The following is a 24,215-nucleotide window of genomic DNA, read 5'->3' on the forward strand; positions in this document are numbered from 1 at the left end:
CCTCCCCCCAAAATTACTTATGCCCTGCTGTCACATTTGTTCTGACACTGTTTTAACAAAAATAACAAAGATCTTTTTTTTATGACACATGCTTCTTTAGGGGCATTTAGCTATATTATATTTGTCCTATATTAAGTCGTGCGCAATGTTGCAATTACTTATATGAAATTTTGTTTTTATGAACTTCTAAAGAATGCCTAGATCTACTACGTTACTGTAAATTGGGCATGATCGTTATAGTTGCAGAGTCAATTCTTATAATTATTATTTTACAAGTACTACTTGCTGCTGTTATGAGCATATCTTTACTTCTGGGGAGTGCATCAACCATTAATATTGCTTTTAGTTTATTTTTGTTTTTGGCACCCTGGACATTAAATGTGTATTCCCTTTTTGATTGGTTTTGTCAAGTTGATTTTAGTTGTTTTCATATTTAAAGACGTTTGCGTACGTGCATGAGCGCGAAAACGTCACCAGACGTCATGCAGGAGGCGGAACTAGTCTGCTCGGCTGCCACTTCTGCTGCAGTCGGAAAGACGTTCCGACGATGAATTACAGTACTGAATTACTGTCTTTCTCGCAGACCACAAGTGGATAATCTATTATGTTGTGAAACGCAGAATTGTAAGTAACTACCACATAGTACTTATTCTGACTTTAATAAGAGCTTGATTGTTGTGATGTGGATTTTCTTGTGTCGTTGCTTTCGTGTTTACATCCTTGGAAAACGAGCTTTTTTCGGATACTTTGGAAGTTTGTATAGTTAGGGAACGTGTCAAGTTGTGTTGTTTACGCACGGCACTTGCGTCTTTAACTTCAAATGAAAAGGTCAAACATGGAGGAAAACGTAGGAGATGTTCTTGAATCTCTGGCAGGAAATGACTCGAGTGTGCAGTTTGTGCCTGCATTGTGTCAGCCAGGGCACAGTCTTGAGTGACATTACGTAACCTAGTTAAGAAACACAATTTTATCCTCTTGGGACACATTGCTCTCTCTTTTTCTTTCTATTTGTATGTGTGCGTATACGCGCGTGGTGGTGGCAATATGCAACACGTTTTGGTGCGTATATTTGACACGAGATGTGTGCATGTGTGTGTGTTTGCAAATCTACTGCGGTTTTTGATCTCTCAGTGGTTTTCACAGTATATGTGTGAAGGTCATCCGGATTTTGACGGGCTGATGCAGTGAACATGAACCAAAGTACTGTATCGTTGTGCTTACTTAGTTTGATTTTGTTCACGTTTTGACAACAATATTCATGATGCTCTCATCAAGATATTGACTATCTTGATGAGAGCACCATAAATAGTTCACACATTTCATGAACCCTGATACTACTGTGTCATGGCTCGCAAAAAGTCGTGCCAACTTGAATGCTTGCCCAAACTTGATTGCTTCTACACACAGATATGAAATTTATAACTAAGCTAAAATATGTGAAAGTAAAAACTAACTCACCTAAAAGTGCATCTGCCAAATGCCAAAATTGGCTTTGTGTGTTTTGGGAAAGTACAATACAATACAATACATGCTGATTACATGCTTTCACAACAGCGGCAGCTGTAACAAAGCGCTTAACAAAACAGTTAACATAAAGTAAAATAATAAACACAACACATAACATAAAACACGGACAGTCATGCAGTTCTAACCACTTTTCCATCACACGCTTTGTTGTTTGAAGCAGTTTGAGATGAAAGTACATGCAAATACTGTACATTATTTCGTTATGCACAATATAATTGATGAAACCTGAGACAAATTGAGGTGTCTGAGTTTCTTTAGTGAATCTGAAATGCAGGTACAATCAGAATTTGTGTGTGTGTGTGTGTGTATACAGTGTGTGTATATATATATATATAATTACAAGATTTTGTTTAGGTCTTCCCAATTTTCCCCCATTATTACTGTATGCTCTTTTTTAACCATTGAGTGACATCTCCATCATTTGGTGGGAGCTGAAAGATCTAAAATACATACTTTTTTCGTTTTGATGTGAAATAACAGTAAGGTTTCATCATTAAATAATAATTTCTTCTTTACTTTCTGTGCTATGACTTGCCACCAAAACCTTTATGGCTTTATCTAAGCTGTTGAAAACATAAGAGTAGAACATCTTAAAGTAATACATCTCCTAGCTGAGGCGTGGTGACACAGAAACACTCTGGAGCATGAAACTGGATCTCTCAGGGTCTAGTATAATGAATCTTTAATGAGCATCAAGGGGAACGGAGGTGGATTAAAAAAGAAAAGTAAAAGTTTGTGTTTGTGTGTGTGTGTGTGTGTGTGTGTGCGCGTGAATGTAGGCGCACCACCCGACGTGGAAAAAATAACCTGCCAGGTGTTCCTGCGGCTTGTATGGGGGGAAAAATGAGTAGATGCTAATAATACCATGAACTTACTGTGATCCGGAGTGTGAAACACACAGTCAGTATGTTTATACATGCTAAACTCAATATTACCTCTTATACAGCAGTGGTTCTCAAACGTTTTACACCAAGTACCAAGACAGGTTTTATTCCTAAAAAGTATTTGTCATATTATTGTAACACATCACTGTGCAGTGTCAAAATGATCTTAAACGGATGGAAAGTTTTCAAATAATCATTCAGTTGAAAAGCATCACACTTAAAAGTTAAATGAAAATTCTGTGTATACATTTACTTACTAGACCAGGGGTGTCCAAACTTTTTGCCAAGGGGGCCAGATTTTATGTGGTAAAATGTCAGGGGGCCGACCTTGGCTGACAGTCTTTACATTGAACAACAATATTGTTCAACAAATTTTAGTAAGCCAGTCTGTTTCACATTTCCATTTTTATTTTAATTTCAACAATATTAAGAATTTCTTTTGGTTCATTTGAAACAGGTATATCACATGCAACTGCTTATTCACTTGACTTTTTCTTAAACAGACGTCTCCTGAGTGCAAATTGATTGATTTGAAACATAAAATGTTTCACCATGACTTTTCAATAGTCACAAAACCTTTGACTCGAACAACAGGGAAATGAACAAGCAATACACATATCCACAACTGCAAGGATCATTTGAAATATGACATATCAGTCAATATAAACACGGAGTGATGTCTTGTTAACTCGTGAGTGATGGCCTCTAGTGTCTAAATGCTATTACTCATTTAGTGAATGCTATTACTCATTTAGCCACTAGAGGGAAGCAGTACTCTATGAAACATCACTCACCAGTCTACGAGACCTCAGTCAATGCAACACGTGTTCCATTGCGCCCAACCTGCGGGCCAGACGGCACTGATTTTATGACAGGGGCCGAGGGCCGGATGAAATTCGACCGCGGGCCGGATTTGGCCCCCGGGCCGGACTTTGGACATGCCTGTACTAGACGATTGGCCATTGTATTACCTTAAAGGTTAAATACAAATGCACCGCAATCAGTAGTAAACGTCCCGTACTTAGAGAACCATTCGCTTTCTAAAAATTTGTAAATATAAGTGTGAAGACCACAAGTAATACAGTAGTCTATTTGGTTAATCAAGGTGGATTTATGTCTATATTTTACTTAATCCTGCTTAATTTTAGTTTTTAAATGTATAAATGCATGTCACAACAATGCTGAATTCATAGCCAAGAAGTGTTTCCATCCAAATGTGGAATATGTATTGCCACAGGATGGATTTAGCTGTCGATGTGATGCTGTTTTTGCTGAAGCGAAAGAGTTAAAAGGCTGCCGTGTCAGAGGAAGAGGAGAAGGGGCTGAGACTGCAGCTGTGTCTTTGCCTTGTGATGCTCTGCGCGGGATGACTTTGTTTACATGCACCGTTGGCATACGCAGCAAGAGTGGACATCCTCAGGTACGTGTGGAAATTGAAGTTGCAATGCACTGATTCACGATGAGCCTGGCCTCATGTTGGCAACTGGACAGTGGAGGCTGAGCTGTGTTTGGACATTTTGAGGAAAATGCAGCATCATGGTGCGTGCGAGCAGCTGGAGGATAGTGAAAAAAAAATCATCATAATATTTCAGGTCTAGCGTATTGTTCATCTCTAAACAGTTCAGCTCCTGCATGTATGTTGATGAATAAGCACTGATCAGATTTAGTCACTGCATCTGCCATAGAAAAATGCCTCCTTTTGTTTAGGATATACTTTTAGCTAAAAAATGTACACTTGGATTCACGTCCTAATGCGATCTTGCTGACCTTGCAATCATCTGGTGTTTCTGTACACCAAGGGTTCGAACATACAAACAGCCCTTCTGCAACGTGAGGAAGTGCTGCTAACTTGAGCAACACAGAGAAGACGTGTGCGTGTCACGAAACAAGATATTCCCTTTTAGTGAACAAGATCAGTCTGCGCATTACTGAACAGTAGAGACTGAGCGGTTCCTTTACAGAGAGTGAGAAGGTGACTCCGAGTAATGGTTGGAGCTTGGCGACGGTCATTATCATGTGAAAGGCTTACAGCTGCTCTGTCTGTCCAAAGACATTATTCATGCTTTCGTCTAATGAACGCACAGATGGCACACGCGGTGCACTACCACTAGTTTCAACCAACGTGGGGGGAAAGCGCCGTTTTCTCTGAGCTTTCTACTTTTATCAACATGTAAGCTGTCAAGCTAACTTGTTCTAAAAAGACTGCCAGGCCATACAAAATGAGTTGTCAATATTGTAAGATACTGACAGCACTTTGTATGCAGCGATGGCTGTTTGAAAGTGCTCTATAAATACAGTTGACCTGACTTGACTTGACTTTTCTTGTGAGAAAATAACACAGCTAAAACAATGGTTGTACCTTAACTACATAAGTAAACACGTGAAGTGATTAATAAAGCAACTTACTTGTGTGTTTGTCACATAAAAAGCAGATTTAGGAGGAGACTGGACTGACTTGTTCTTGCTCATTTTGCCAAAGACAGCTGAGTGTAAAAAGTCCCTTTACCATGTTTGGAGAACTGGACAAGCTCCAAGCACACTGACACACACACACACACACACACATGCGCGCACACATACACACACCTTTACAGTTAAACACGATGAGCACTGGAGACCAGGTTCAAAAAGGCAAGGAGATTAGATGAAGAGAGCGACAAACTCTGACTTTTACATTAACCACGCATACAATTTAGTGATGCACTACAAGTTGTAGTCCTCCAGTATGTGTCAGAGGCGACACTAAAAAGCATGTTGTAGAGTTTCTGCCTCACAGTCAAGAGACATCGCATGTTTTCTATGTTTTGGTGGTTTCCTCTCTTTCTTCCCACATTCCAAAAACATGAATGGTTGGTTAATGTAAGAATCTAAATTGCCTGTAAGTGTAAATGTGACTGAGTGGTTGTTTATATTTGCAATTGATTTTGCTGCCAGTCCGCTGAGATAGGGTCCAGCTCACCCTGGACTCTGTACACTACAGGATAAGTGGAAGAAAATGAATGAATGTGTCAGGAGTCTCTGTCCCAGATTTTCCATAGATGGTAAATCCTGTGCAGACACGTGACTCCGAAAGGCATACACACACTTGACACAAGGAGCTAAATGTGGAGCTCCCTTACAGGGCAACCTTTTTGATTTTCCCTTAGCACTGAATGGATGATTGAAGGCATGGGATTTAAACAGTTATTTGTTTTGTTTGCATTTTGGTATGCCTAGTCAACATGGAAACAGTTTTATGTCACTAGAAACATGCCATTCAAAGGAGTGCCTTTGTTTTCACTATGCATCAAAATGTACTTATTGATTCATCTTCTTCCCTGGTTCCGCACAGCCTCTCTTTGACACGAGTAGCAATTGTGGGTTCAGGGTAAGATATCCTTTATCCTTTATTTGTACCACACTGGGGAAATTTACAGCCTCCAGCAGCAAGAATGTGGGTACAAAGAAGAAAGAAGAAAAAACAAACAAACAAACACCGTTCAATTAAGTAAGTGAGTTATTTGAGTTATTGCCTTTGCATATGTTTGCATGTGGATTTTCACAGTGGAAATTCCAAGGATGTGATAATTAAGAGCATTTAGTCAATTCAAACCAGATGTTTACTCGGAAGACTCACGTTTTCAAAGAAGTCAGGTGATGATTTTCAGTCGGTCCAGTGGTCTTAACAGATGTAGGTCTTGAGAATCAAATTGGGACACATCAGGTGCCGTCAAGAGATCAGTGTGCAGCAGTCATCGGGAAGTAGGCCTTCAACGATTAGCCTAGAAGTACACTTTTAATTTGATTGGATCCTTCTCAAACGGGGGAATTTTTTTCTCACAGCAAACCTGCGGTCCATAATATGGAAGCATTTTGGCTATAAAGGGCATGACCACTAACAAGAAAACTGAGTTCACATCACGGCTGATATTGATGTCATCACGATTTTCTTGTTTGTTTTCTTTTTTCAGGTTAGAGGAGCATTTGAGGAGCAAATATTAGCTGCTGGTAACGTTTACCCCGATAAAAATTTTCTTAGCACGTTGTACAAATAAGTACTGCACACTTTATTAGCCTTGAATGCTGTTTACAATTTTTCTTATAGCTAACGATTACTTGGTCCACTCCTCTTCTGTTTATCTACAGCAGGGGTGCGCAACCAATCGATTGCGATCGACCAGTAGCCCGAGGCCTGGTCCCAAGTTGGTCGCGAGGGATGAAGGGGGAAAAAAAAAAGACATGTGACTGGACGTGTGTTATGAATATATATTTTTGTGTTCGTGCACCCTCGGCATCATCAGTTTCACTTTCCCCAAAAATATTTTAAAATAAACTAAAAAAGCAGGGGGCGGCCCGGTAGTCCAGTGGTTAGCACGTCGGCTTCACAGTGCAGAGGTACCGGGTTCGATTGCAGCTCCGGCCTCCCTGTGTGGAGTTTGCATGTTCTCCCCGGGCCTGTGTGGGTTTTCTCCGGGTGCTCCGGTTTCCTCCCACATTCCAAAAACATGCGTGGCAGGCTGATTGAACACTCTAAATTGTCCCTAGGTGTGAGTGCAAATGGTTGTTCGTTTCTGTGTGCCCTGCGATTGGCTGGCAACCGATTCAGGGTGTCGCCCGCCTACTGCCCGATGACAGCTGGGATAGGCTCCAGCACCCCCCGCAACCCTAATGAGGATCAAGCAGCTCGGAAGATGAATGAATGAATGAATGAATAAAAAAGCAGGTCACCTTTAACCTTCGCACGGCCCGGTGGTTCACAGCGCAGAGGTTGTGGGTTCGATCCCAACTCCGGCCTCTCTGTGTGGAGTGTGCATGTTCTCCTCATGCCTGCGTGGGTTTTCTGCGGGTACTCCGGTTTCCTCCCACATTCCAAAAACATACATGGCACTCGAAATTGTCCCTAGGTGTGAGTGTGAGCGGGGATGGTTGTTCGTCTCTGTTTGCCCTGCGATTGGCTGGCAAACGGTTCAGGGTGTCCCCCGCCTACTGCCCAAAGACGGCTGGTGTAGGCTCCAGCATGCCCCGCGACCCTTGTGAGGATAAAGCGGTTCAGAAAATGGATATATGGATTAATGGACATTTGGGCCGTCTTTTTGTGTGGTGTGTTTGGTCTCTACTTTTTCAAGATAAAGTCGACACTGATCGTTTATATTTACCGGTACTCATCTTCCATTTTGACCTGCCACAGTAGAGAGGCACCAAGAGGAAGCAACCGATTAGTTTTTTGAACCTGTCATGCACAGTGGCTTTTTTTCATTTTTTGGTATTCAAGTGTCTTTTGGACTTAACTTGGACTTGGACGGTGTGGTCTCAATTTCACAAGCTCTTCCTTCTTTGTTTACTAAATCTCCTTTTGTGGTCTGCAATGTTCCTCTTTTTTTATAACCGGTAGATTCAGAGCTGTGAGATTGGAACTGTTATTATTTTAACATTCTTATAAATCCGATTTTTTTTCTCGACATTGTCATTTTAAACAACTGTATTGTTCTTTTTGTCACATGTCTCATGTAGAAATAAGGTCCTGACTGGGGTAGTGACCAAATCACATGGGAGTGTGTGGCGGCTCATGCTTAAGGCTGTGTGTCCAGGCCTCCTGCCATCACCGCCTCTTCCCAAACCAGCATGGCAGGGGGCAGAGAGCGCGCTGGCCGGACTCAGAGGCCATGGTCAGTGTACCGGGCGAACACGTTCCAGTTGTCCAGTGAGATGATTGGCTTGGCCCTGGCAGGTGAGGGAGATAAGATTACATTCATTGTTGAACAGTAACATACACAAGCGTGTCACATATAGACGACATTACAGTGTACTGTGGAACAGGGGAAAGAGCACTGTTAGGAAAAAAGCTAAAATCTGCAATAACCGCCCCGACCGAAAGGTATGCAATTGCTCATTTATACCACTGGATGGGAGCAAAACTAGTTTTGTGTAACTGAAACTCCTCAACTCATTTCAAAATACAATTTTTCTTAGAACTAAGATAACACCAAATGGTGCCAAAGCAGGTTGGGTGTGTATATTTCTCACTGATGAAATGAGGTATAAAAAAGAAATCAGAAAATAGGTTGGAGTTCACTCTCTTTCGAATGTAATCATTGAGAATTATGCAAAATGATGGCTATGTTCAGTTTGATCAAATGTCGCATAACATTGGTTCTGCTGCGGGAGCCTCTTTATCCACAGATAGCCAGACCCAACCTTAATGACGCAATTTTTCATTGGTCAACATTTTACTTAAGGAATCATCTGCACCTGTACTCATGTGAGGTCCTACTTTGTTTTCCAGGAAACAGTCAAGACCCAGATGAACCTGTGCTCGAGTTCAGTATTGGTGAGTCAAAAAAAAAAAGAAAAAAGTAAAATATTGTATACTTTGGTGGAGTAATTGTTGTGTCATTGGGCAGCTTGCACAGAACTACTGAATCCTGGTTTGGATCGGAAACCCAACAGTTTTGTAGCAGTGAGCTGCACAACGCCACCGCAGGCTTTCTGGACCAAACATGCCCAGACCGAAGTCATTGAGGTGGGACGCACATCGGGCTTCTTGCAAAAGCATGTTTTCTAGGTGCTGATTATTGACATTGTATGCAATGCCACCACGCATGTCAACAGGGTACTAGCAACCCCATCTTCCTCAGCAGCATCGCCTTCTTCCAGGATTCTAACATCAATCATCAGACGCAAGTTAAACTGGCTGTCTACGACGTGAAGGACCGTTCCCAGGGCACGGTGTGACATATTTGCTCACAGTAATCTTTCCTTGCACGTGGAACTGAAAAGACTTATGGTTTGTGTCCATTAAGATGTACATGTTGGGCTCAGCACTTTTCCCTGTGAAAGAGTTGCTGCAGGACAAAGACCACAGATTGGAGATGGAACTCAGGTAAACACATGCAACACATTCTTCCTCATGCACAAGTGCACCGGCTACTGGACTGTCTGGATCGATTTCAACCCTCAGGTCAGCAGAGAACAAGCGGGTGGGAAACATCTCTGTGGCCGCATGGAAGATGGAAGATAAAGCAGATCAGAGACTTGGGGTCAGCCATCTTCCAGACAATATCAATGGCCGGGTAGGAGGCTGCATTTCAGAAAGACCGAATTATCTTTTGAAAATTCATTTTCACTATGAAGAGTATAGCCGAGCCACCTCATGCTGTTGAGCTCCTTCATTGTTCTCTGTAGACAGTCCTGCCGGTTGACGAGAGCCTAACGGAGGCGATGGGAGTACGAATCAAGTATGCCTCGCTGTACAGAGACACCCTCCTGCGTGCAGGTATCATGACATCCCTCTGCAGAAATGTCTCTTATTATTTCACACACTGATCCACTGCACACGCATGCACAAAATGATTCAATGGGTTTGCTGGCAAGGGAGAGATGTTAGAGTGCCAGTTCAACAAAGCAGTTCAGGCACCCCATAACCTTGCTCAAGAGTATGTGATAAGTGCTCAGGAAACAAACTAGTATATCCCCAATAATTAGCCCGGTTTCTGTATTTTTGCTCTACAGCAAAAATCAATCCTGAATTCACCCTCATCCTTCGAGATAAATTGGCTATGCTGCTGTTCTCCATCTGTCCTGACCTCTTGGTGGCAGATGCGTACTGTATATGCGTCACATCACGAATCATATGATCAGGAAGGAGTGCGTTCATTGCCCCTATGAATGTCAGGAATCTGCTTACTTAAATTCCATTTCCTCCTCAGTATTTGGCGGCACAATGTCCAGAATGTATCGCTTCCCAACAACCAATGCCAACCACCTGCGGGTGCTCGAGCAGATGGCCGAAAGCATCCTGTCCCTGAACATCCCCAGGCAGTTTGTCAAATTACTACTGGAGGAGGATGCAGCCCGGTACAAAGACACATGCTCAGATGAAGATGCTTGAAGACTGTTTTGTGTCCGTGATTAGAACCTAACCCTACATACTTTCGCCGGCAGGGTTGGTGAGCTAAAGGAGCTGGGAGAGTTGTCACCCTGCTGGGAGAATCTACGACGACAGATCGTCTCACACTACCAAACAGTCATAGCCTCGTACCAAGAAACCCTCTCTGACCTCAGCAACTACAGAGGTTCGAACCCTCTTCGCATCTGTATGTCATAATACAACAAAGAAAATCAGCTCCTTCGACTTCAATTTTACAGTAACACAGGAAATTGTCTTGAAGATTCAGCATTCTTGCCTGGGAAATGAAGGAATGTTGCCATAGATGCCGCTTGCAATGTTAACATTTTTAACTAATTTGCATTTTTCAGGGGGTGGGGGGGTGTCAATCTTACAATTTCAATGGCTTCTTACCTTGTCTTCATGCCCCATCCGTGGCACAAAGAATAGTGGCAATCGGTCAGGTAGTTTATGTTTTAAGAACGTTCTAAACGCTTTTTCTACCTGCTCCTCGCTAGGCCCGTCATTCAAAGCCAGCAGCCGGAAGGCCGACAAGAAGATGGAGTTCATGCCCACCAACCTGCATATTCAGAGGATGAGGGTGCAAGATGACTTGGGCTTCGGTTAGCCTATGCTTACCTTCACATGCTTGATATCATTGCTGTGTATTCATGTATGGTACTCACATTGGTTTGCGCCTTTGCTCCTAGAGCACACATACGACATTGTCACTGTTGGGGCACCCGCTGCACACTGCCAGGGGTTTAAAAACGGCGGTCTGAGGAAACTTACTCAAAAGTTTGAGGAGGCAAAGAAACAGTAAGTTCACAGAATGTTTTCAAAAGACCGTTTCTCTTCACAAAATCATGGTGATGTATTTCTTTCGATTCACTTAATCTATAATTTGGCTGCGGTCACATTTACGTTGTGGATTATTGCATTATTTCTGCAGTTCTGTTCTCCTATAGCTTCCTTTTAATAGTTTTGTTTTTGTGACTTTTGTGGTCAGCGCATATGAGGAGCTTTGGTGAGTTGCTTTGCTTCTTTTCATTTCTCCGTGTTTGTGCAACAATACAAAAACAACAAGCAACCTTTCAGTTGTTCACTGCATTCACACACAACAGCAAATCAACATAAGTGGCTCACTAGTTTGGGTATTTTGAACAATCGTATGATAAAAATGATTGTTTAATCTTGCGGATATCCAGCTGACTTTGATCAAAGGGCAAGTTACACTCTGGGCGGGTCACTCACCTTTACACCTGTGGACAATTTAGAGTCTTAATAAATAATAATACTCTAAATAAACCTATTGTACGATGTGTTTGGTACGCGGGAGGAATTTTGAGTACTCGGCAAACACGGGAAGAACTGCACATGAAGTTTCTAAATAAAGCTAATAAGTGTATAAAATTGTGTATATTAAAATACAGCCGTTTTTTGAGTGTCTTTTTTTTAGGGGTGGGGGGGTTGCTGTGCATGCCATCCTATGTGCCTGCAAAAGAAATACGTATACATTACTGAATAGAATAAGTTGTCGAATAGTTTTGTTTTAACCATGAGGCTCTCAAACAGAACAACAGGGGTGTCCAAACGTTTTCTTCCAAGGGCCGCATACAGATAATTGGAAGGATGCAAGGGCCACTTTAACACTCTTCAGCCTTAATTTTTTAAACATGCCAAAACCAATCAATCAAGCAATTAAAAACATTGTAAGGATATTATCGTTGTTTTAAAAAAACTGCTGTCACAGCGTTCTGCGAGACAATAAGGCAAATGATTTTAGAAGATTTTTCAGAATGTTTGTGTGTCTCGCTGCCCTGGATCCCATTACAATGGATCCACCGCTGCAATGAGCGAACTCCAAATCACATTTCCGCAAACAGAATCAAAAGAGGAGCACTCTGTAATAAGCCACCACTTTTAAAACCATTACTTGAGGATCATTATTTTCTGATCTTCACAAATCGCTCCTTGACACTAAGCAGGAGGTGGATCCAACCGTTTGAAACTAAATCATCTCTCTTCACTGTTTTGAAGAAAATGTTTTTTAGTTGTAAGTCGTTTATGTCTTTGTATATTTAGTAAAACTGTCAATGACAGCAAGTTATTAGTAACAGCGTTACCGGTCATTGTAGTTGTGGTTAATGGGCTTTGCACCCTCTCACTCCACCTTTTTTGATACTAGCATCTTTCATGATGCCTCCACTCCTTGTTTGCATTGTGTTGCAGGGTGTGTCAAATGTTATTTTTAGTGTATAGTCAAAAATGGAAAGTGCACTGCAAATGGTCCCCAGGCCAAAGGTTGGACACCCCTACAAGTAGACTGTGCATCTCTAAGCCATCAGTCCCAAACAAGTTTCTAAAACTGGATGTTTGCTCTCTGCAGCAGCGCCCTCTCCAGCTCGCAGTCTATCGTCTTCATTCCTCAGGACGTGGTTCGAGCCAAAGAGATCATCGCCCACGTCAACACACTGAAAACACAGGTCAGCTATTATGCCGAGAGGCTTTCCAGAGCTGCGAAGGACCGGTCGGCTAGCGGACTAGAAAGGACACTTGCCACGCTGGCTGATAAGGTACTTGACTACCATGTGTTATTTCTCAGCAAGCCCATTGAAAAGATCCCATGACGGCACGTGATATTTCGCTACTCAGACTCGTCAGCTGGTGACAGTATGCAACTGTAAGCTGCTCGCGTCGGCCATTCAGGCCCTGAATGCTGCACGGCCTGAGTACATCGCCTCCAAAATGTCTCCCTCCGCTGAGTCGGATCAAGTAGTCCTCCGCAACGACCAGGACACACTGCTTGCCAAGTGGAGCGGCAGTAGCGGTCGATCATCACTGCATGTAGACTGGCATGAGGAGGAGTGGGTACGTGAAAACAACAACAGCAACAAAAAAGAAAAATTTCAAGGGCAGTCCGTCATACAGTTATTCACAAATCTGCAAACAAACACACAGAAAAGCATTTTTAATTTTCTCCATCAAAATGCAAAATCTGTGGCTACCCTGCGCTTGGTCTTCATTAGGGTAATCGCATTTGATCTTTTCATGGCCTTATTGAAGATAGTTTTAGCCTGTTAATTACTAGAAAACAGTTGGATCTTTATGTACGTGTGCATTCCTTGTCACAATACAGTACCGCTTTAATTTAAGTAGGACTTCCGGTATTGCTTGAAAGCTATTTTAGTCATCTGTTTTCTCAGGCTCTGTTTTTCAAAGATTTTCTCCAGTAATTTTATGTATAGATTGAAGGCCTAGTTGATCAAAAATACAAAAAAACAACCTTACATCAACTTTTTTTTTAAATTACCTACAGGACTTATTAAAAGCAATGTCTATAACTGCTAATTTTATTCATGCAATGCAGTCCGGATTCATCCCCTAATGGCTGGAGTCCGAACTTGTGGCACTTGACCCAGAAGTCAACCAAAGCACTAAATTTGGTAAATTCTGCCAAAACAATTGCGGTAGACCCAATGATTAGCATATACATGTGAATCATCTGCCCATTTGTGTTTCCAATTGAATTCCAAGGGGACCTTTATGTAACTGAATTTTCCTCTCTGCAGTCAAAAATGAGCAGGCACGTCTGTGATGAATTTGCGGCATCTGGCTCTCTTCATGTGCTGTCAGGAGAAAGTGTGGCTGAACGTGGACAAGTCCCTGGAGTGCATCATCCAGCGTGTCGACAAGCTGCTCCAGAAAGAAAGGAAGCCAGATGATGCCATTCAAGACAAAGTCTACACAGACCTGCAGGGCACCTGCGGCGTGAAGAAGAGTAACACATGCACACACAGACACTAAGAGTAAAATACTTCAAGGGGACATATTGTGGAAAACTGACTTTGAAACGGACCAGTTCATTTGGATGGATTGACTTTTTAATTGCCAAATTTAAGTACCGGTATTTTGGTGTTTTCAGTTCCTGCAGTGTGATATAAAGTGTGTGAAAGTCAGTCACAAACATTTGTTAAGACACCTGAGAACTGATTTAAATGAAATTAAAAAATACACGATATGTCTCCTTTAAGTTATTAACTGGCTGTGACAAAATCTCTGGCGTCATTAACGTCACGACTATTTGGCTGTGCAAAGGTGATGAGAAAAGACGAGCTTTTTGGATCAACCCGGGAAGTACATCACTTGAGTGTGCATCTTCATTGTCATCACCATTGCCTCACCCATCCACATCATCATCCTCTTTGCCTGCCTTCCCATCAGTGTGCCCTCCAAACCCTGAAGGAAAAAGTTGTAGGTTGATTGTACTTGTGTGCACTTGTTCTGCATTTAGCCATCTGTTTGTTTCTGTTTTTCTGACCTCATCCGAGGTCCTTTTTGATGTGTTTTAGTAACTATTATGTAGCGTTTTCTCTTGTGCAGTGGTTCTCAAACTTATTCCACCAAATAGAAAAACATTCTTTGCTCTCCTTGTACCACGAACATAACTAACATACAATAACGTAGTAGACCTAAAAGTAGTGATCAAAAACAGGCTTTACATGTATTCTTAAAATGTATATTTGATGTTATTATTAGCCACTGTAAGATTATGCATACCGGTAGTTTGAACATAACAATGTGCCATAAATTAAAATCTATTGCACTTAAGTTAAACACAAAATTGTGCCTAAAACGGCTTGCGCTGTTTTTTTGCAAAATTTGATTTTATTGCACAAGTTACGAAATTGATTAGCATAAAATAATCAATTTAATACAAAGAAATTCATCCATTTGTTTTATGCTTGAGTGAAATTATTGTTATTCTTATTATTATTATTTTGTTAACTGCTGATAACATAATTCCTGAATTTCAAGTACAACAATTACTGTGGACATTTTTATGCAGAAAATGGTAGAGTGCTAGCTGGGCAAAATAGCAACCAAAAAAAAAGTACTTTTTTTTTCTTTTTTGCTATTTTATCTCTTCACCCCCCAATAACTGTACATACTGAAGTAGTGATAATGTCATCTCAATTTTTGGACCAATTAACTCATTCACTCCCAAAGACGTTTTTAAACGTCGTTTCAGACTTGGTCCAGAATTGGCTGGTACTGAATGAGTTAAGTTACATTGGACGATGAGCACACCCATGATCTCTCACAGCAAACGAATATGCACATTTGTTGGGAATACCTGCACATACCGAAGTTTTTGGAAACTCTATTTATGGTCCACATTGAATATTTGGTGCATTTCTGTGGCTTACAGCACCCGCCAACAGTGCATGTTGCACCACATCCCGTCTTCTTGATGGAAGCCCCAACGTTGAGGAGGCGTACCCAGGTAAGAGCTACCTGGAAGCCTCATCAGCAAACACACCACAACTGCTTACTATCACGGCTGTCTCTGTCTCCTGTCTGTTCCTTCTGAATTCACTTTTAAATGAATGTTTAATTTCCAAAATGGTGTACAAACAAACAAGGAAATGGAAAAAAAAGCCTCCAAAATGAATAATCTTTATCGAGACGCAATGGACTACCGCTCTGACAAAGTGTAGAACAAAGTTCAAATGTGTTTAACTCCTTTCCCTTCACAATTACCCAAGACAATTTATCCATCAAAAAGTGTAACTCATATGACAATGTATGCGTAATTTTACATACTCTAAGTTTATACTTGAAGACTAGCTCTACTTTATATACCCCACATAAACATGTTGCTCTACACAAATGTACATATGCATACTCTAAAAACAGTTGAGTCAAAAATAATCTGGGTCAAAGATGGATTGATTGATTACTTCGGTCAATTTTACCAAATTTTGGTTCATTTAGTATAAAACAACCCCAAAAATTCAACACTTCTCTCTTGTGTGCGGCATATATTGATGCATTCTTTTTCACCGTTGTACTTACGTTTGGTGATTGTTTCAATTCCTCACTCATAGCGTTCCACAGTTTCACACCGCAAATTGACACACAACATCTCTTCCTGCTTGTGCATATGTTCCATGTTTCAATGTTGTGTTGAGCCTACAAATGATATTTGCCTTTCCTATTCTGAGGCACTTTTGGAATGTTTGGGTCAGGTTGTTTTTGACCCTAGACTGTCGTGGTCCCGTCATGATACAATGTCTGTACTTTGTAATTGATTTGATTTTAAAAGTTCTGAATTAGCCATTTCCAGATATTCTACTTTATGATTGGTCCTTATTGTTCGTATTTGTAAGGTGATTGACTGAAATGAGTACTAGGAGTTATATGTGTTGTCTTTTGTGTTTTTGTTGCATGTGTGTGATTCCAGGAGAGTGGAGTGAGGCGCTGTACCCTCTGCTCACCACTCTCACTGACTGCGTTGCCATGATGAGCGACAAGGCCAAAAAGTCCATGGTCTTTCTACTGATGCAGGATATTGCCCCAACCATCGCCATGGACGTCTCCCTGCAGTACCGCCGTGACGTTGTATTCTGCCAGACGGTCAGTTATTACCATGAGTGTTGTGTATGCACAGATATGCAACAAATTGATGTTTGTTTGTGTGTGTGTGTGTGTGTTGCAGCTGACTGCTCTAATCTGCAGCTTCATTATCAAACTCAGGAACTGTCTACGTGATAATGGCTTCCTTCGGCAGCTGTCCACCATTGGCTTATTGGCTGAGTTTGAATCCCTACTCAGCACATACGGTACAATCATGCGTGCAACGTTACTCATCATGCCACTAGATTTCACAGATATAATGGGAATAAAAACTGCAGATATGGCAATTGGCAATGGCACCCTTTTTGCTTATTTGCATTGTACTGTACATCAGTAAACAGTTAACACCATAAAACAGAATGCTAAAAAATCTTCTGCTCGTGCTGAGTCAGAAGCCAAAGATGAGAAGTTTTGTTTTAAAAAAATGGACAGAAAGGACTTGCCTAATATTTAGCGGGAAGTCTTTCCAAAGCCTTAGGTACCAGCAATGTAAAATGCTCAATACCCCCCGAACCTCCACTTAGTCCTTGGCACCTCCTTCATCTTAGGAAGATCATGCCAAGTCCCTCAGCTTTGCGCTCTGTCATTGTTTACTTCCTATTATTCGTTTCTGTTTAGTTTTTCAACTTGCAAACCAAAGCTGGAATCTGATTGGCTGTTGTCTCACACATTTCCACCACATCTGATCGAGTGAATAATATACTTCTCGCTGATCATTATAATCAACGTAAAGCCCCAGGTTGACGTAGATCTCCTTTCAGAAGGTGGTCAAGGGGTAGGTGGACCGTGTAGAGTTGTAGGCGGTTGACCTATATGCTCCGCTTGGAGAAAAAATAAAATATTTGTCGGTCTGTGCAGTCCGGTACCAAATGACCTGCAGATCAGTGCTTGAAGACATTTTCAGGATTTTAGATGAAAAATATTACCTGGCATTTGTTGTTTTACTGTTTGTGATCGCTGGGTCTTGTCAGAGGTCTATGCTTTGTAAATTATTGAAGATTTATCTTGAAGAGTTTTCAAATGGCACCTTTGTAAAAGTCTCTGAACACTGTTAGGTAGGTTAAGGTTTTTTGTATGTTTTTAGGAGAGGAGCTGGCCATGTTGGAGGACATGAGCATTGGCATTATGGATCTGCGAAATGTTACCTTTAAGGTAGGAATACCTGTGTTTCTGAGGGGCCGTCAAGGACACCTTTCAGGATGAAATTTCTTACACACACACACATAATGAGAGCATTTTAGTAGTAGTGTTGTGTGCGAGTGTTTCAGTTGTCGATATGAGCAAAAAAAAAAAATAATTGTGAGTGAAAATAATTTCAGTCATATATGTGAGTATTCTAAATGATGTACCTGTGTGCTGCTCAATGTCATATATGCTTGCGGCATCCATGACAAATAGAAACATTTGATGTGATGTTGAAGGTCACCCAGGCGACGGGCAGCTCCGCCCTCGATATGCTGCCCATCATCACGGGCAACCGTGACGGCATCAATGTCCGTATCCCTCTGCCAGTAGCCATGTTTGATGCGTTGCCAAGGGAAATCCAGAGTGGCATGCTGCTGAGGGTCCAGCCGGTGCACTTCAACGTTGGCATCAACGAGCAGCAGACGCTGGCAGAGAAGTGAGTGAGGATGAGGATGGTAACTTGTACATGTACAGCGGTAACTTGGCTTATGAGTACAAACAATAGTCGTGGGTTTTTTTTCAGAGATTGAAACCAATTGAAATGAATTGAAATGTTTCAGCGATTGAAACATTTCAATTCATTTCAATAGAAAATTTTATTTGATATATTACTAATTGAGTTACACGCTTGGTGATGGATTTCATTTCGACTTCGAAATACTGTTCTTTGGACTAGAACAGTGTATGTGCATGTTTCAGGTTTGGAGACACGTCTCTTCAGGAGCTCATCAACATGGAGAGTTTGACGAGGCTCGTTTCTTACTATGAACAGTTTAAAGAAATCCTGCCTGAGGACTGTAAGCGTTCACAAATAAATTCATTTAAAGAATTCTCTCACAATCCAACACCATGGTGACGGCAGTAAAATTTCCGCAGGCCTCCCAGGGTCTCGTTCTCAGACATGTCTTCCAGAGCTGCTCAGGTTTTTGGGGAATAACGTGGAGGCGAGGAAAAACAAGAATGTGGACATCCTGTGGCAGTCGGCAGAGGTGAACTTCCTGTTCTCAATATAAGATAATCTTCAGCAGTGTAATTCAACTGCAACTGCAACACTTTTGCATACACTACTGAAACTCATAAGACTGTATTTCAGTATAATGTGTGAGGTCAAATGTCGCTTTGCCTCACGTTTCTCGCGAGAGTTTGATTGTCGGGTAGTACGAACGTCGTCGCTTCATTCACACCTTGCCATCGTGGACAAGAGCTGGGCTTCCTCCTCTAAGAGAAAAAAAATGTATGAACCTCCCTTGTCGTTCAGGTGTTTGTGCTAATGCTAAATGCTATGCTAAATGATATTGCTATCGTGGTTCACATTTCACAAGCTATAAACAAGTAAACATGCTTAGTAGATACGCCAACTTCATTGTTCCCCATTCTCCAAGCTTTCTCCCTTTTTGCTTGGTGCTGATATTGGAAGTTAGCTGTGTTTTACAGCTCTGGGTGCCCACTTACTGCAATGATCATTTTGCTCTGCCATTGTTTTCCCACGCTATCTGCTCAGCACACACTGTGCGTGGTGTTTGTGTGGCATAGTAAGTCAATTCGCACTGTTTCTTACAGTTCAAATTTCCCAACTCGAGCGATTTGGCTCACTTCCACTTGTGTCGTGCCAAACCCAACAGTTGTGCCGCCACAAAACAAATAAGTCGATTACAAATACACGATCGGAAACTGTCACTGTCTTTTTAGATTCTCAGTCATTAAGGTCACAGTACTCCGTAAAGGTTGGTGGGCACAAAGGTTCTGCACCTGGGCAGAGTCCTTGGCTCTCTTTATCTACTTTATCACTACCTCTCAAAGGTTCTGATGACCTTTCAGACTTTCTGCATCATTTGATATAATCGTCAGCCTTCTCTGCTGATCTCAGATCTGTCGGCGGCTGAATGGGGTTCGTTTCACAAGCTGCAAAAGCGCCAAGGACCGGACGGCCATGTCAGTCACCCTGGAGCAATGCCTGATCCTGCAGCATGAGCATGGCATGGCACCGCAGGTCTTCACTCAGGCGCTTGACTGTATGCGCAGGTAAGACAACCACTTTCTTCTGTTCCTTTTGTCATGCTCTCTCATGCTCTCAGTAAGTAAATCAATCCAAACAGAATACGTTTCAGTTTTTACTATGTTGCTGCCATCTTGAGGCAATTACAAACCCCTTTTATAGGCAGTGTCGACTTGTGGATTTTCAGTTATAAAAGCAGGGGTTCACTGTATTTGAGTTTCACAACATGCAAAAGGAGGATGTTGTGTTCCGTCATGTTTATCCTGATCTTGTAGTCAGCACCTCTGTTTAGTTCGCACCCCTCTCATCACTCTTTTTCACAAGCCGACTTCACATTTCCACATCAGCCACCAAGCATGGGGGCGGGGGTGGTTGCTCATTTGAATTGGAACCTCTTACACATCTTTCCAACATTTTTAGGGTATTCATGAATAGAGAATCTTAGTAGTACAATATATTTGCATTTACTCTCTGAATGTTCTCTTATTTTCTCTCTCTCTCTCTCCTTTTCCCGCTTCCTGTTTCCAATGCGTTTGATTATCATGTGACTTTTTTTTTTTTTTTTTGAGATCCATTATGGGCTTTCATGTTATTTTTCTGGCATTGTTGTCTGTCATTGTATCACCTGTCTGTATGTACACACTGTTTATTTTGCCATCCTGTCATCACCTTCAATTCTTGCTTGTACTGTGCCACATCCTGCGGCTTCTTTCGTCACACCTCCCACACCTTTTCTTGATTCATGTCTCCTTACCCCCACTGCCCCTGGCGCCTCAGCATTGGGACAATGGAGGGTGTGATCCAGAAGAACTTGAGCGGTTTACTGCCAGTGCGTGACTTCAGCATGGACCCGAGCCTCCTGTACTCGCTGCCCCTGCTGGCTCTCAGTCCCAACCTGCTGGTGGTTTGGATATTCCTCAGCGTGACTTTTATCTTGGCAAGGCTCCGCTGCAGCTGAGTGTCTGAGAAGCACTTATTCAGTAGCGCCCAGCCCAATTTTTTTTTCTTTGTGATCGCAATACTCACCACAAGGAAGGGTGATATGGTACTGGATGCGTGCCATTGTCCTGCGCTAACTCTGCTGCATGTACAACTGATGCCTCATTCACAGAAACATTATCATATTCTGACCTCATCTTACGATCATTAAGATACAGACAATAGTTATTTAATGTCAGACTGTAGTCGCGCTCAATGAGCAACCCGTGGGCGTGGTCACAACTGTTTTGTGTGCCCACTATGGTTTTGAAAAGCACTTTGGATGATTGACAGAATACAGAAAATGATGTCATGTAACCTTTATGGTCTATCACATATTTTCTGCAGATGGCTTGTTGAAAAACTGTGACCGAACCTGGCAAATCACCAACACGGAAACTAATGTTTGTACAAATATGACATTTAGGCATAGTCGTGTGTCTTGTCTTGATGCATTTTTGCACATTATCTTGGTGCAAGAGAAGGTTTGCAGATACATTGATGCAAGGGGTAGGTAAGTAGGATGTAGTCCATGAAAATACATTTTGATGCACTTGGATTAAGGATGGATAGTTTCTGTTGTTGTAGATAAAAACTTTAATTATTTAAAATGACTACCGGGGCATTAGCTCTAGAGGACTAAATTACATGAACATGTGGTTTCATCTAGATAGCGATGATAGCAAAACTGCCCATCATTTCTCTGTTCTCCCTTCCTTATGAAACCTGGTCAAGATCACATGGAAGTGCTGTTGCTTTTGCTGCATGTCAAGCAAGGCTTAAGTTCTTGGTTGTGACAATATAGTTTGTCAATGTGGTTTTGCAGGGCAAGTTAGTCAACCATAGCTTGGGTTTCACAGTGAATTTAATATTTCAAGAGAGTGAGAAAATTGCTAAATGTATGTAGGTTGGTCAATTTCATTCTGACAAGGCATCAAAAACAATGGCAGTCAGAAGTAACAGTGATATTGAAGTCATCCCAATAAAAGTTCAACTAAGCTCCTTCAGTGTCATTTTTAGTGCAGTTAGGAGTTCTTCCTCCAGTGGGCAGCCTGCACTGAGACACTGAGACACTGTGCATCCACTCAGTTTCTATACTGCTAGCCAACTGAGATCTAAACCTGCCTCTCCTGACTGTGAAGCAGAGTTTTAGTTTCTCCTCCGGTGTGCTGCCTTTATCTCCCACTGCAGAATTTGCTCATTGTTTTTATGTTTTTGTTTTAAATTTGACCCATGAGTGAATGAAAAGGAAATGAAAATACTCTCGCTATGTAGTCAGCTGTGTCCCAAAAGGTGAAGACCTTGCTCTTGACATATATCTGTTTATTTGAAATGTCTTATTTTTTTCTGTATAGTATGTAAATGTGGGGTTTTTTGTATGTATATTTTGCTTCACGTGTGCTTGCTTGTTCTAAACTACCTCTGAGAAACACATTGAGTCTTGTCAAATCAATGAAAATATGAGAATTAAGTCAAACGTTGTGTGTGTGTGTGTGTGTGTGCGTCTGCGTCTGCGTGTGCGTGTGCGTGTGCGTGTGCGTGTGCATGTGCGTGTTCGTGTTCGTGTGTGTAATTTATTCCAGTCCTCTTGGTCACATGTGTAGTGACTCATAAGTGCTTCCCATTATATTATTTAAAAAGGCTAAAAACACACACACACACACATAACTACAATGTAGTTTATTTTTATTGTCTTTGACAGTGACATTGGTAATTAAAGTATATATTTAAATGCTTTTATTGAACCATACTGTACAATATATGAAGTGTATACATAGTATACGGATATTTAAGATCTATCGCTGGATTGTGATGCTTATGCAATAAAGCTGTATTTATTATTGCTGCATTGTAGGATGTTTTTGTGTTTTCGTTGCCACAGCTGACAATTTGATTAATTCTCATTATTCCAATCAGATTTAGACCCCATCATTGTTCATAACGACATAGATATTTTCCATTTGTGTAGTTGTGAATCATGAACTTGTCTAATCACCAGACGACACTAGTATCAATTCAATCTTATCATTCCTTTGACTGTTAAAATGTTGAATTTTTCTGTGGGACATCTACTACCGGTTTTAAAAATAGCAAAATACACTTTGGACTGGGGCTGTCAGTATTTCCCTGTGCCCCTCCATTATGCTCAAACAAATTCCAAAATTTAGTCTGTGATAATACCTTGCTGTGTTCAAAGGCCTTCTTTTAGTCAAACAAGAAGAAAAAACTTTTGGGTTCCCCAGACCAGACAGCAACAGGAAAATCTCTTTGTTAAAACAGGAAAAAAATTGGTTTTTTTCCACCCCTACTAATGTGGTCATGGTTGATGTCCTCTAATCTTTTCAGCATACCTACAGTGGGTGGTTTATTTGTGACTCGTGATATGTTTTTGTCTCACCAGCGAGGGCTGCAGACGAGAGAACACTGTGAAGAATGTGGGCTCCAGAAAGTACGCCTTCAACTGTCTGCAACTCAAAGCCTTCCCAAGACACTACCGGCCACCCGACGGCACCTATGGGAAGGTAGAAACCTGACAGGAATACTGTGCCTTCAGGGTAATAATTTTCAAATCATCACATGCTCACAATTTCAAATAAGTCACATTCCAAACAATGCTGGGCCTCACTGCTGTACAGTGCCTTCATCATAAAAGCTGTGATTGTTTTTTTTTCACAGTACGCACAACTGAATGTATATGATTGCACAGGTGTGTGGCATTTGTTTTGTCATTTAATAATGTGCGGCTCCTGGTCAGGCACAAAAACTGCTCAAAACCAATGGCATGCAGTTGCCAATCGGGAAGCAGAAATACTTGTAATATTTATATTTTGTTGAAGGTATGCTATCAAATTAATGGAAGAATGGTGAAATGTACCCCCCACCTTTCTCCCATGACAGCTAAGTTTTTATGTACAACCGTCTTAAACGCTCTTAATCTCTCGGAAATAAATAAATAAATAAGTCGGTTTCATCCACTGTGTTTTTCATGTAATGTGTGTTTTGTAAGAAAACGTGTGTTTTTCAGTTTAAAGCAGTTACCAGGTTCTAAATAAAAGGTAAAATACTTGTTACACTCGACTTGAAATCACTCGTTTTTTTGGTGGCTGTGTTCACCCACCTTGTTTTATGAGGCCACTGGGCGTTCATTACCGTGGCAAATGGGGGTAGAGCTAAAATGTTGTGACCGGGTCAGCGTCTATTTGGTTTTAAACAACCCTGATTTCTTAGAGAAAGCTTTGACAGTCTTATCTGCAAGAACCATCATGACCACAAGAGGGAGCACTTGCTTCATGTCGACACATCAGCCAAATGTTAATTATACAACTGTTAAAAAATGATTAGGAAATTGGTATTTTGTATG

The 24,215-nt window shown here is 41.4% G+C and overlaps 1 protein-coding gene and 1 long non-coding RNA gene across 13 annotated transcripts; one reads left to right on the forward strand and one right to left on the reverse strand.

The window, feature by feature from the left end:
- The first annotated feature begins 458 nt into the window (after positions 1-458).
- Positions 459-23,825, forward strand: LOC127596792 (inositol polyphosphate-4-phosphatase type I A-like). Of its 12 annotated transcripts, none has more exons than XM_052059656.1 (26): positions 459-624; positions 7,902-8,118; positions 8,674-8,718; positions 8,792-8,910; positions 9,000-9,116; positions 9,191-9,270; positions 9,349-9,460; positions 9,573-9,663; positions 10,097-10,244; positions 10,332-10,462; positions 10,794-10,898; positions 10,986-11,094; positions 11,285-11,302; positions 12,665-12,851; positions 12,931-13,146; positions 13,912-14,056; positions 14,374-14,529; positions 15,488-15,562; positions 16,523-16,695; positions 16,778-16,901; positions 17,780-17,847; positions 18,117-18,316; positions 18,580-18,677; positions 18,757-18,869; positions 19,748-19,902; positions 23,256-23,825. In XM_052059656.1, exons 2-26 carry the CDS (start codon positions 8,013-8,015, stop codon positions 23,386-23,388), a joined length of 3,024 nt encoding a protein of 1,007 aa, XP_051915616.1. In that variant the 5' UTR covers positions 459-624; positions 7,902-8,012; the 3' UTR covers positions 23,389-23,825. The 12 variants fall into 12 exon arrangements, 11 of the variants coding, with proteins under 11 accessions (XP_051915616.1, XP_051915620.1, XP_051915609.1 ...); XM_052059660.1 differs by having other exon boundaries at positions 12,668-12,851; XM_052059649.1 differs by lacking the exon at positions 23,256-23,825 and adding an exon at positions 20,654-22,698.
- On the reverse strand, positions 14,410-14,864 carry LOC127596795 (uncharacterized). Its single transcript, XR_007961565.1, has 2 exons — positions 14,716-14,864; positions 14,410-14,583 (listed from the first exon to the last, which is right to left on the reverse strand). It is a non-coding gene; the product is annotated as an uncharacterized LOC127596795 (long non-coding RNA).
- Positions 23,826-24,215: the final 390 nt, after the last annotated feature.

Source organism: Hippocampus zosterae, chromosome 2 (genome assembly GCF_025434085.1).
Source record: "Hippocampus zosterae strain Florida chromosome 2, ASM2543408v3, whole genome shotgun sequence".
In the NCBI taxonomy this organism is placed as follows: domain Eukaryota; kingdom Metazoa; phylum Chordata; class Actinopteri; order Syngnathiformes; family Syngnathidae; genus Hippocampus; species Hippocampus zosterae.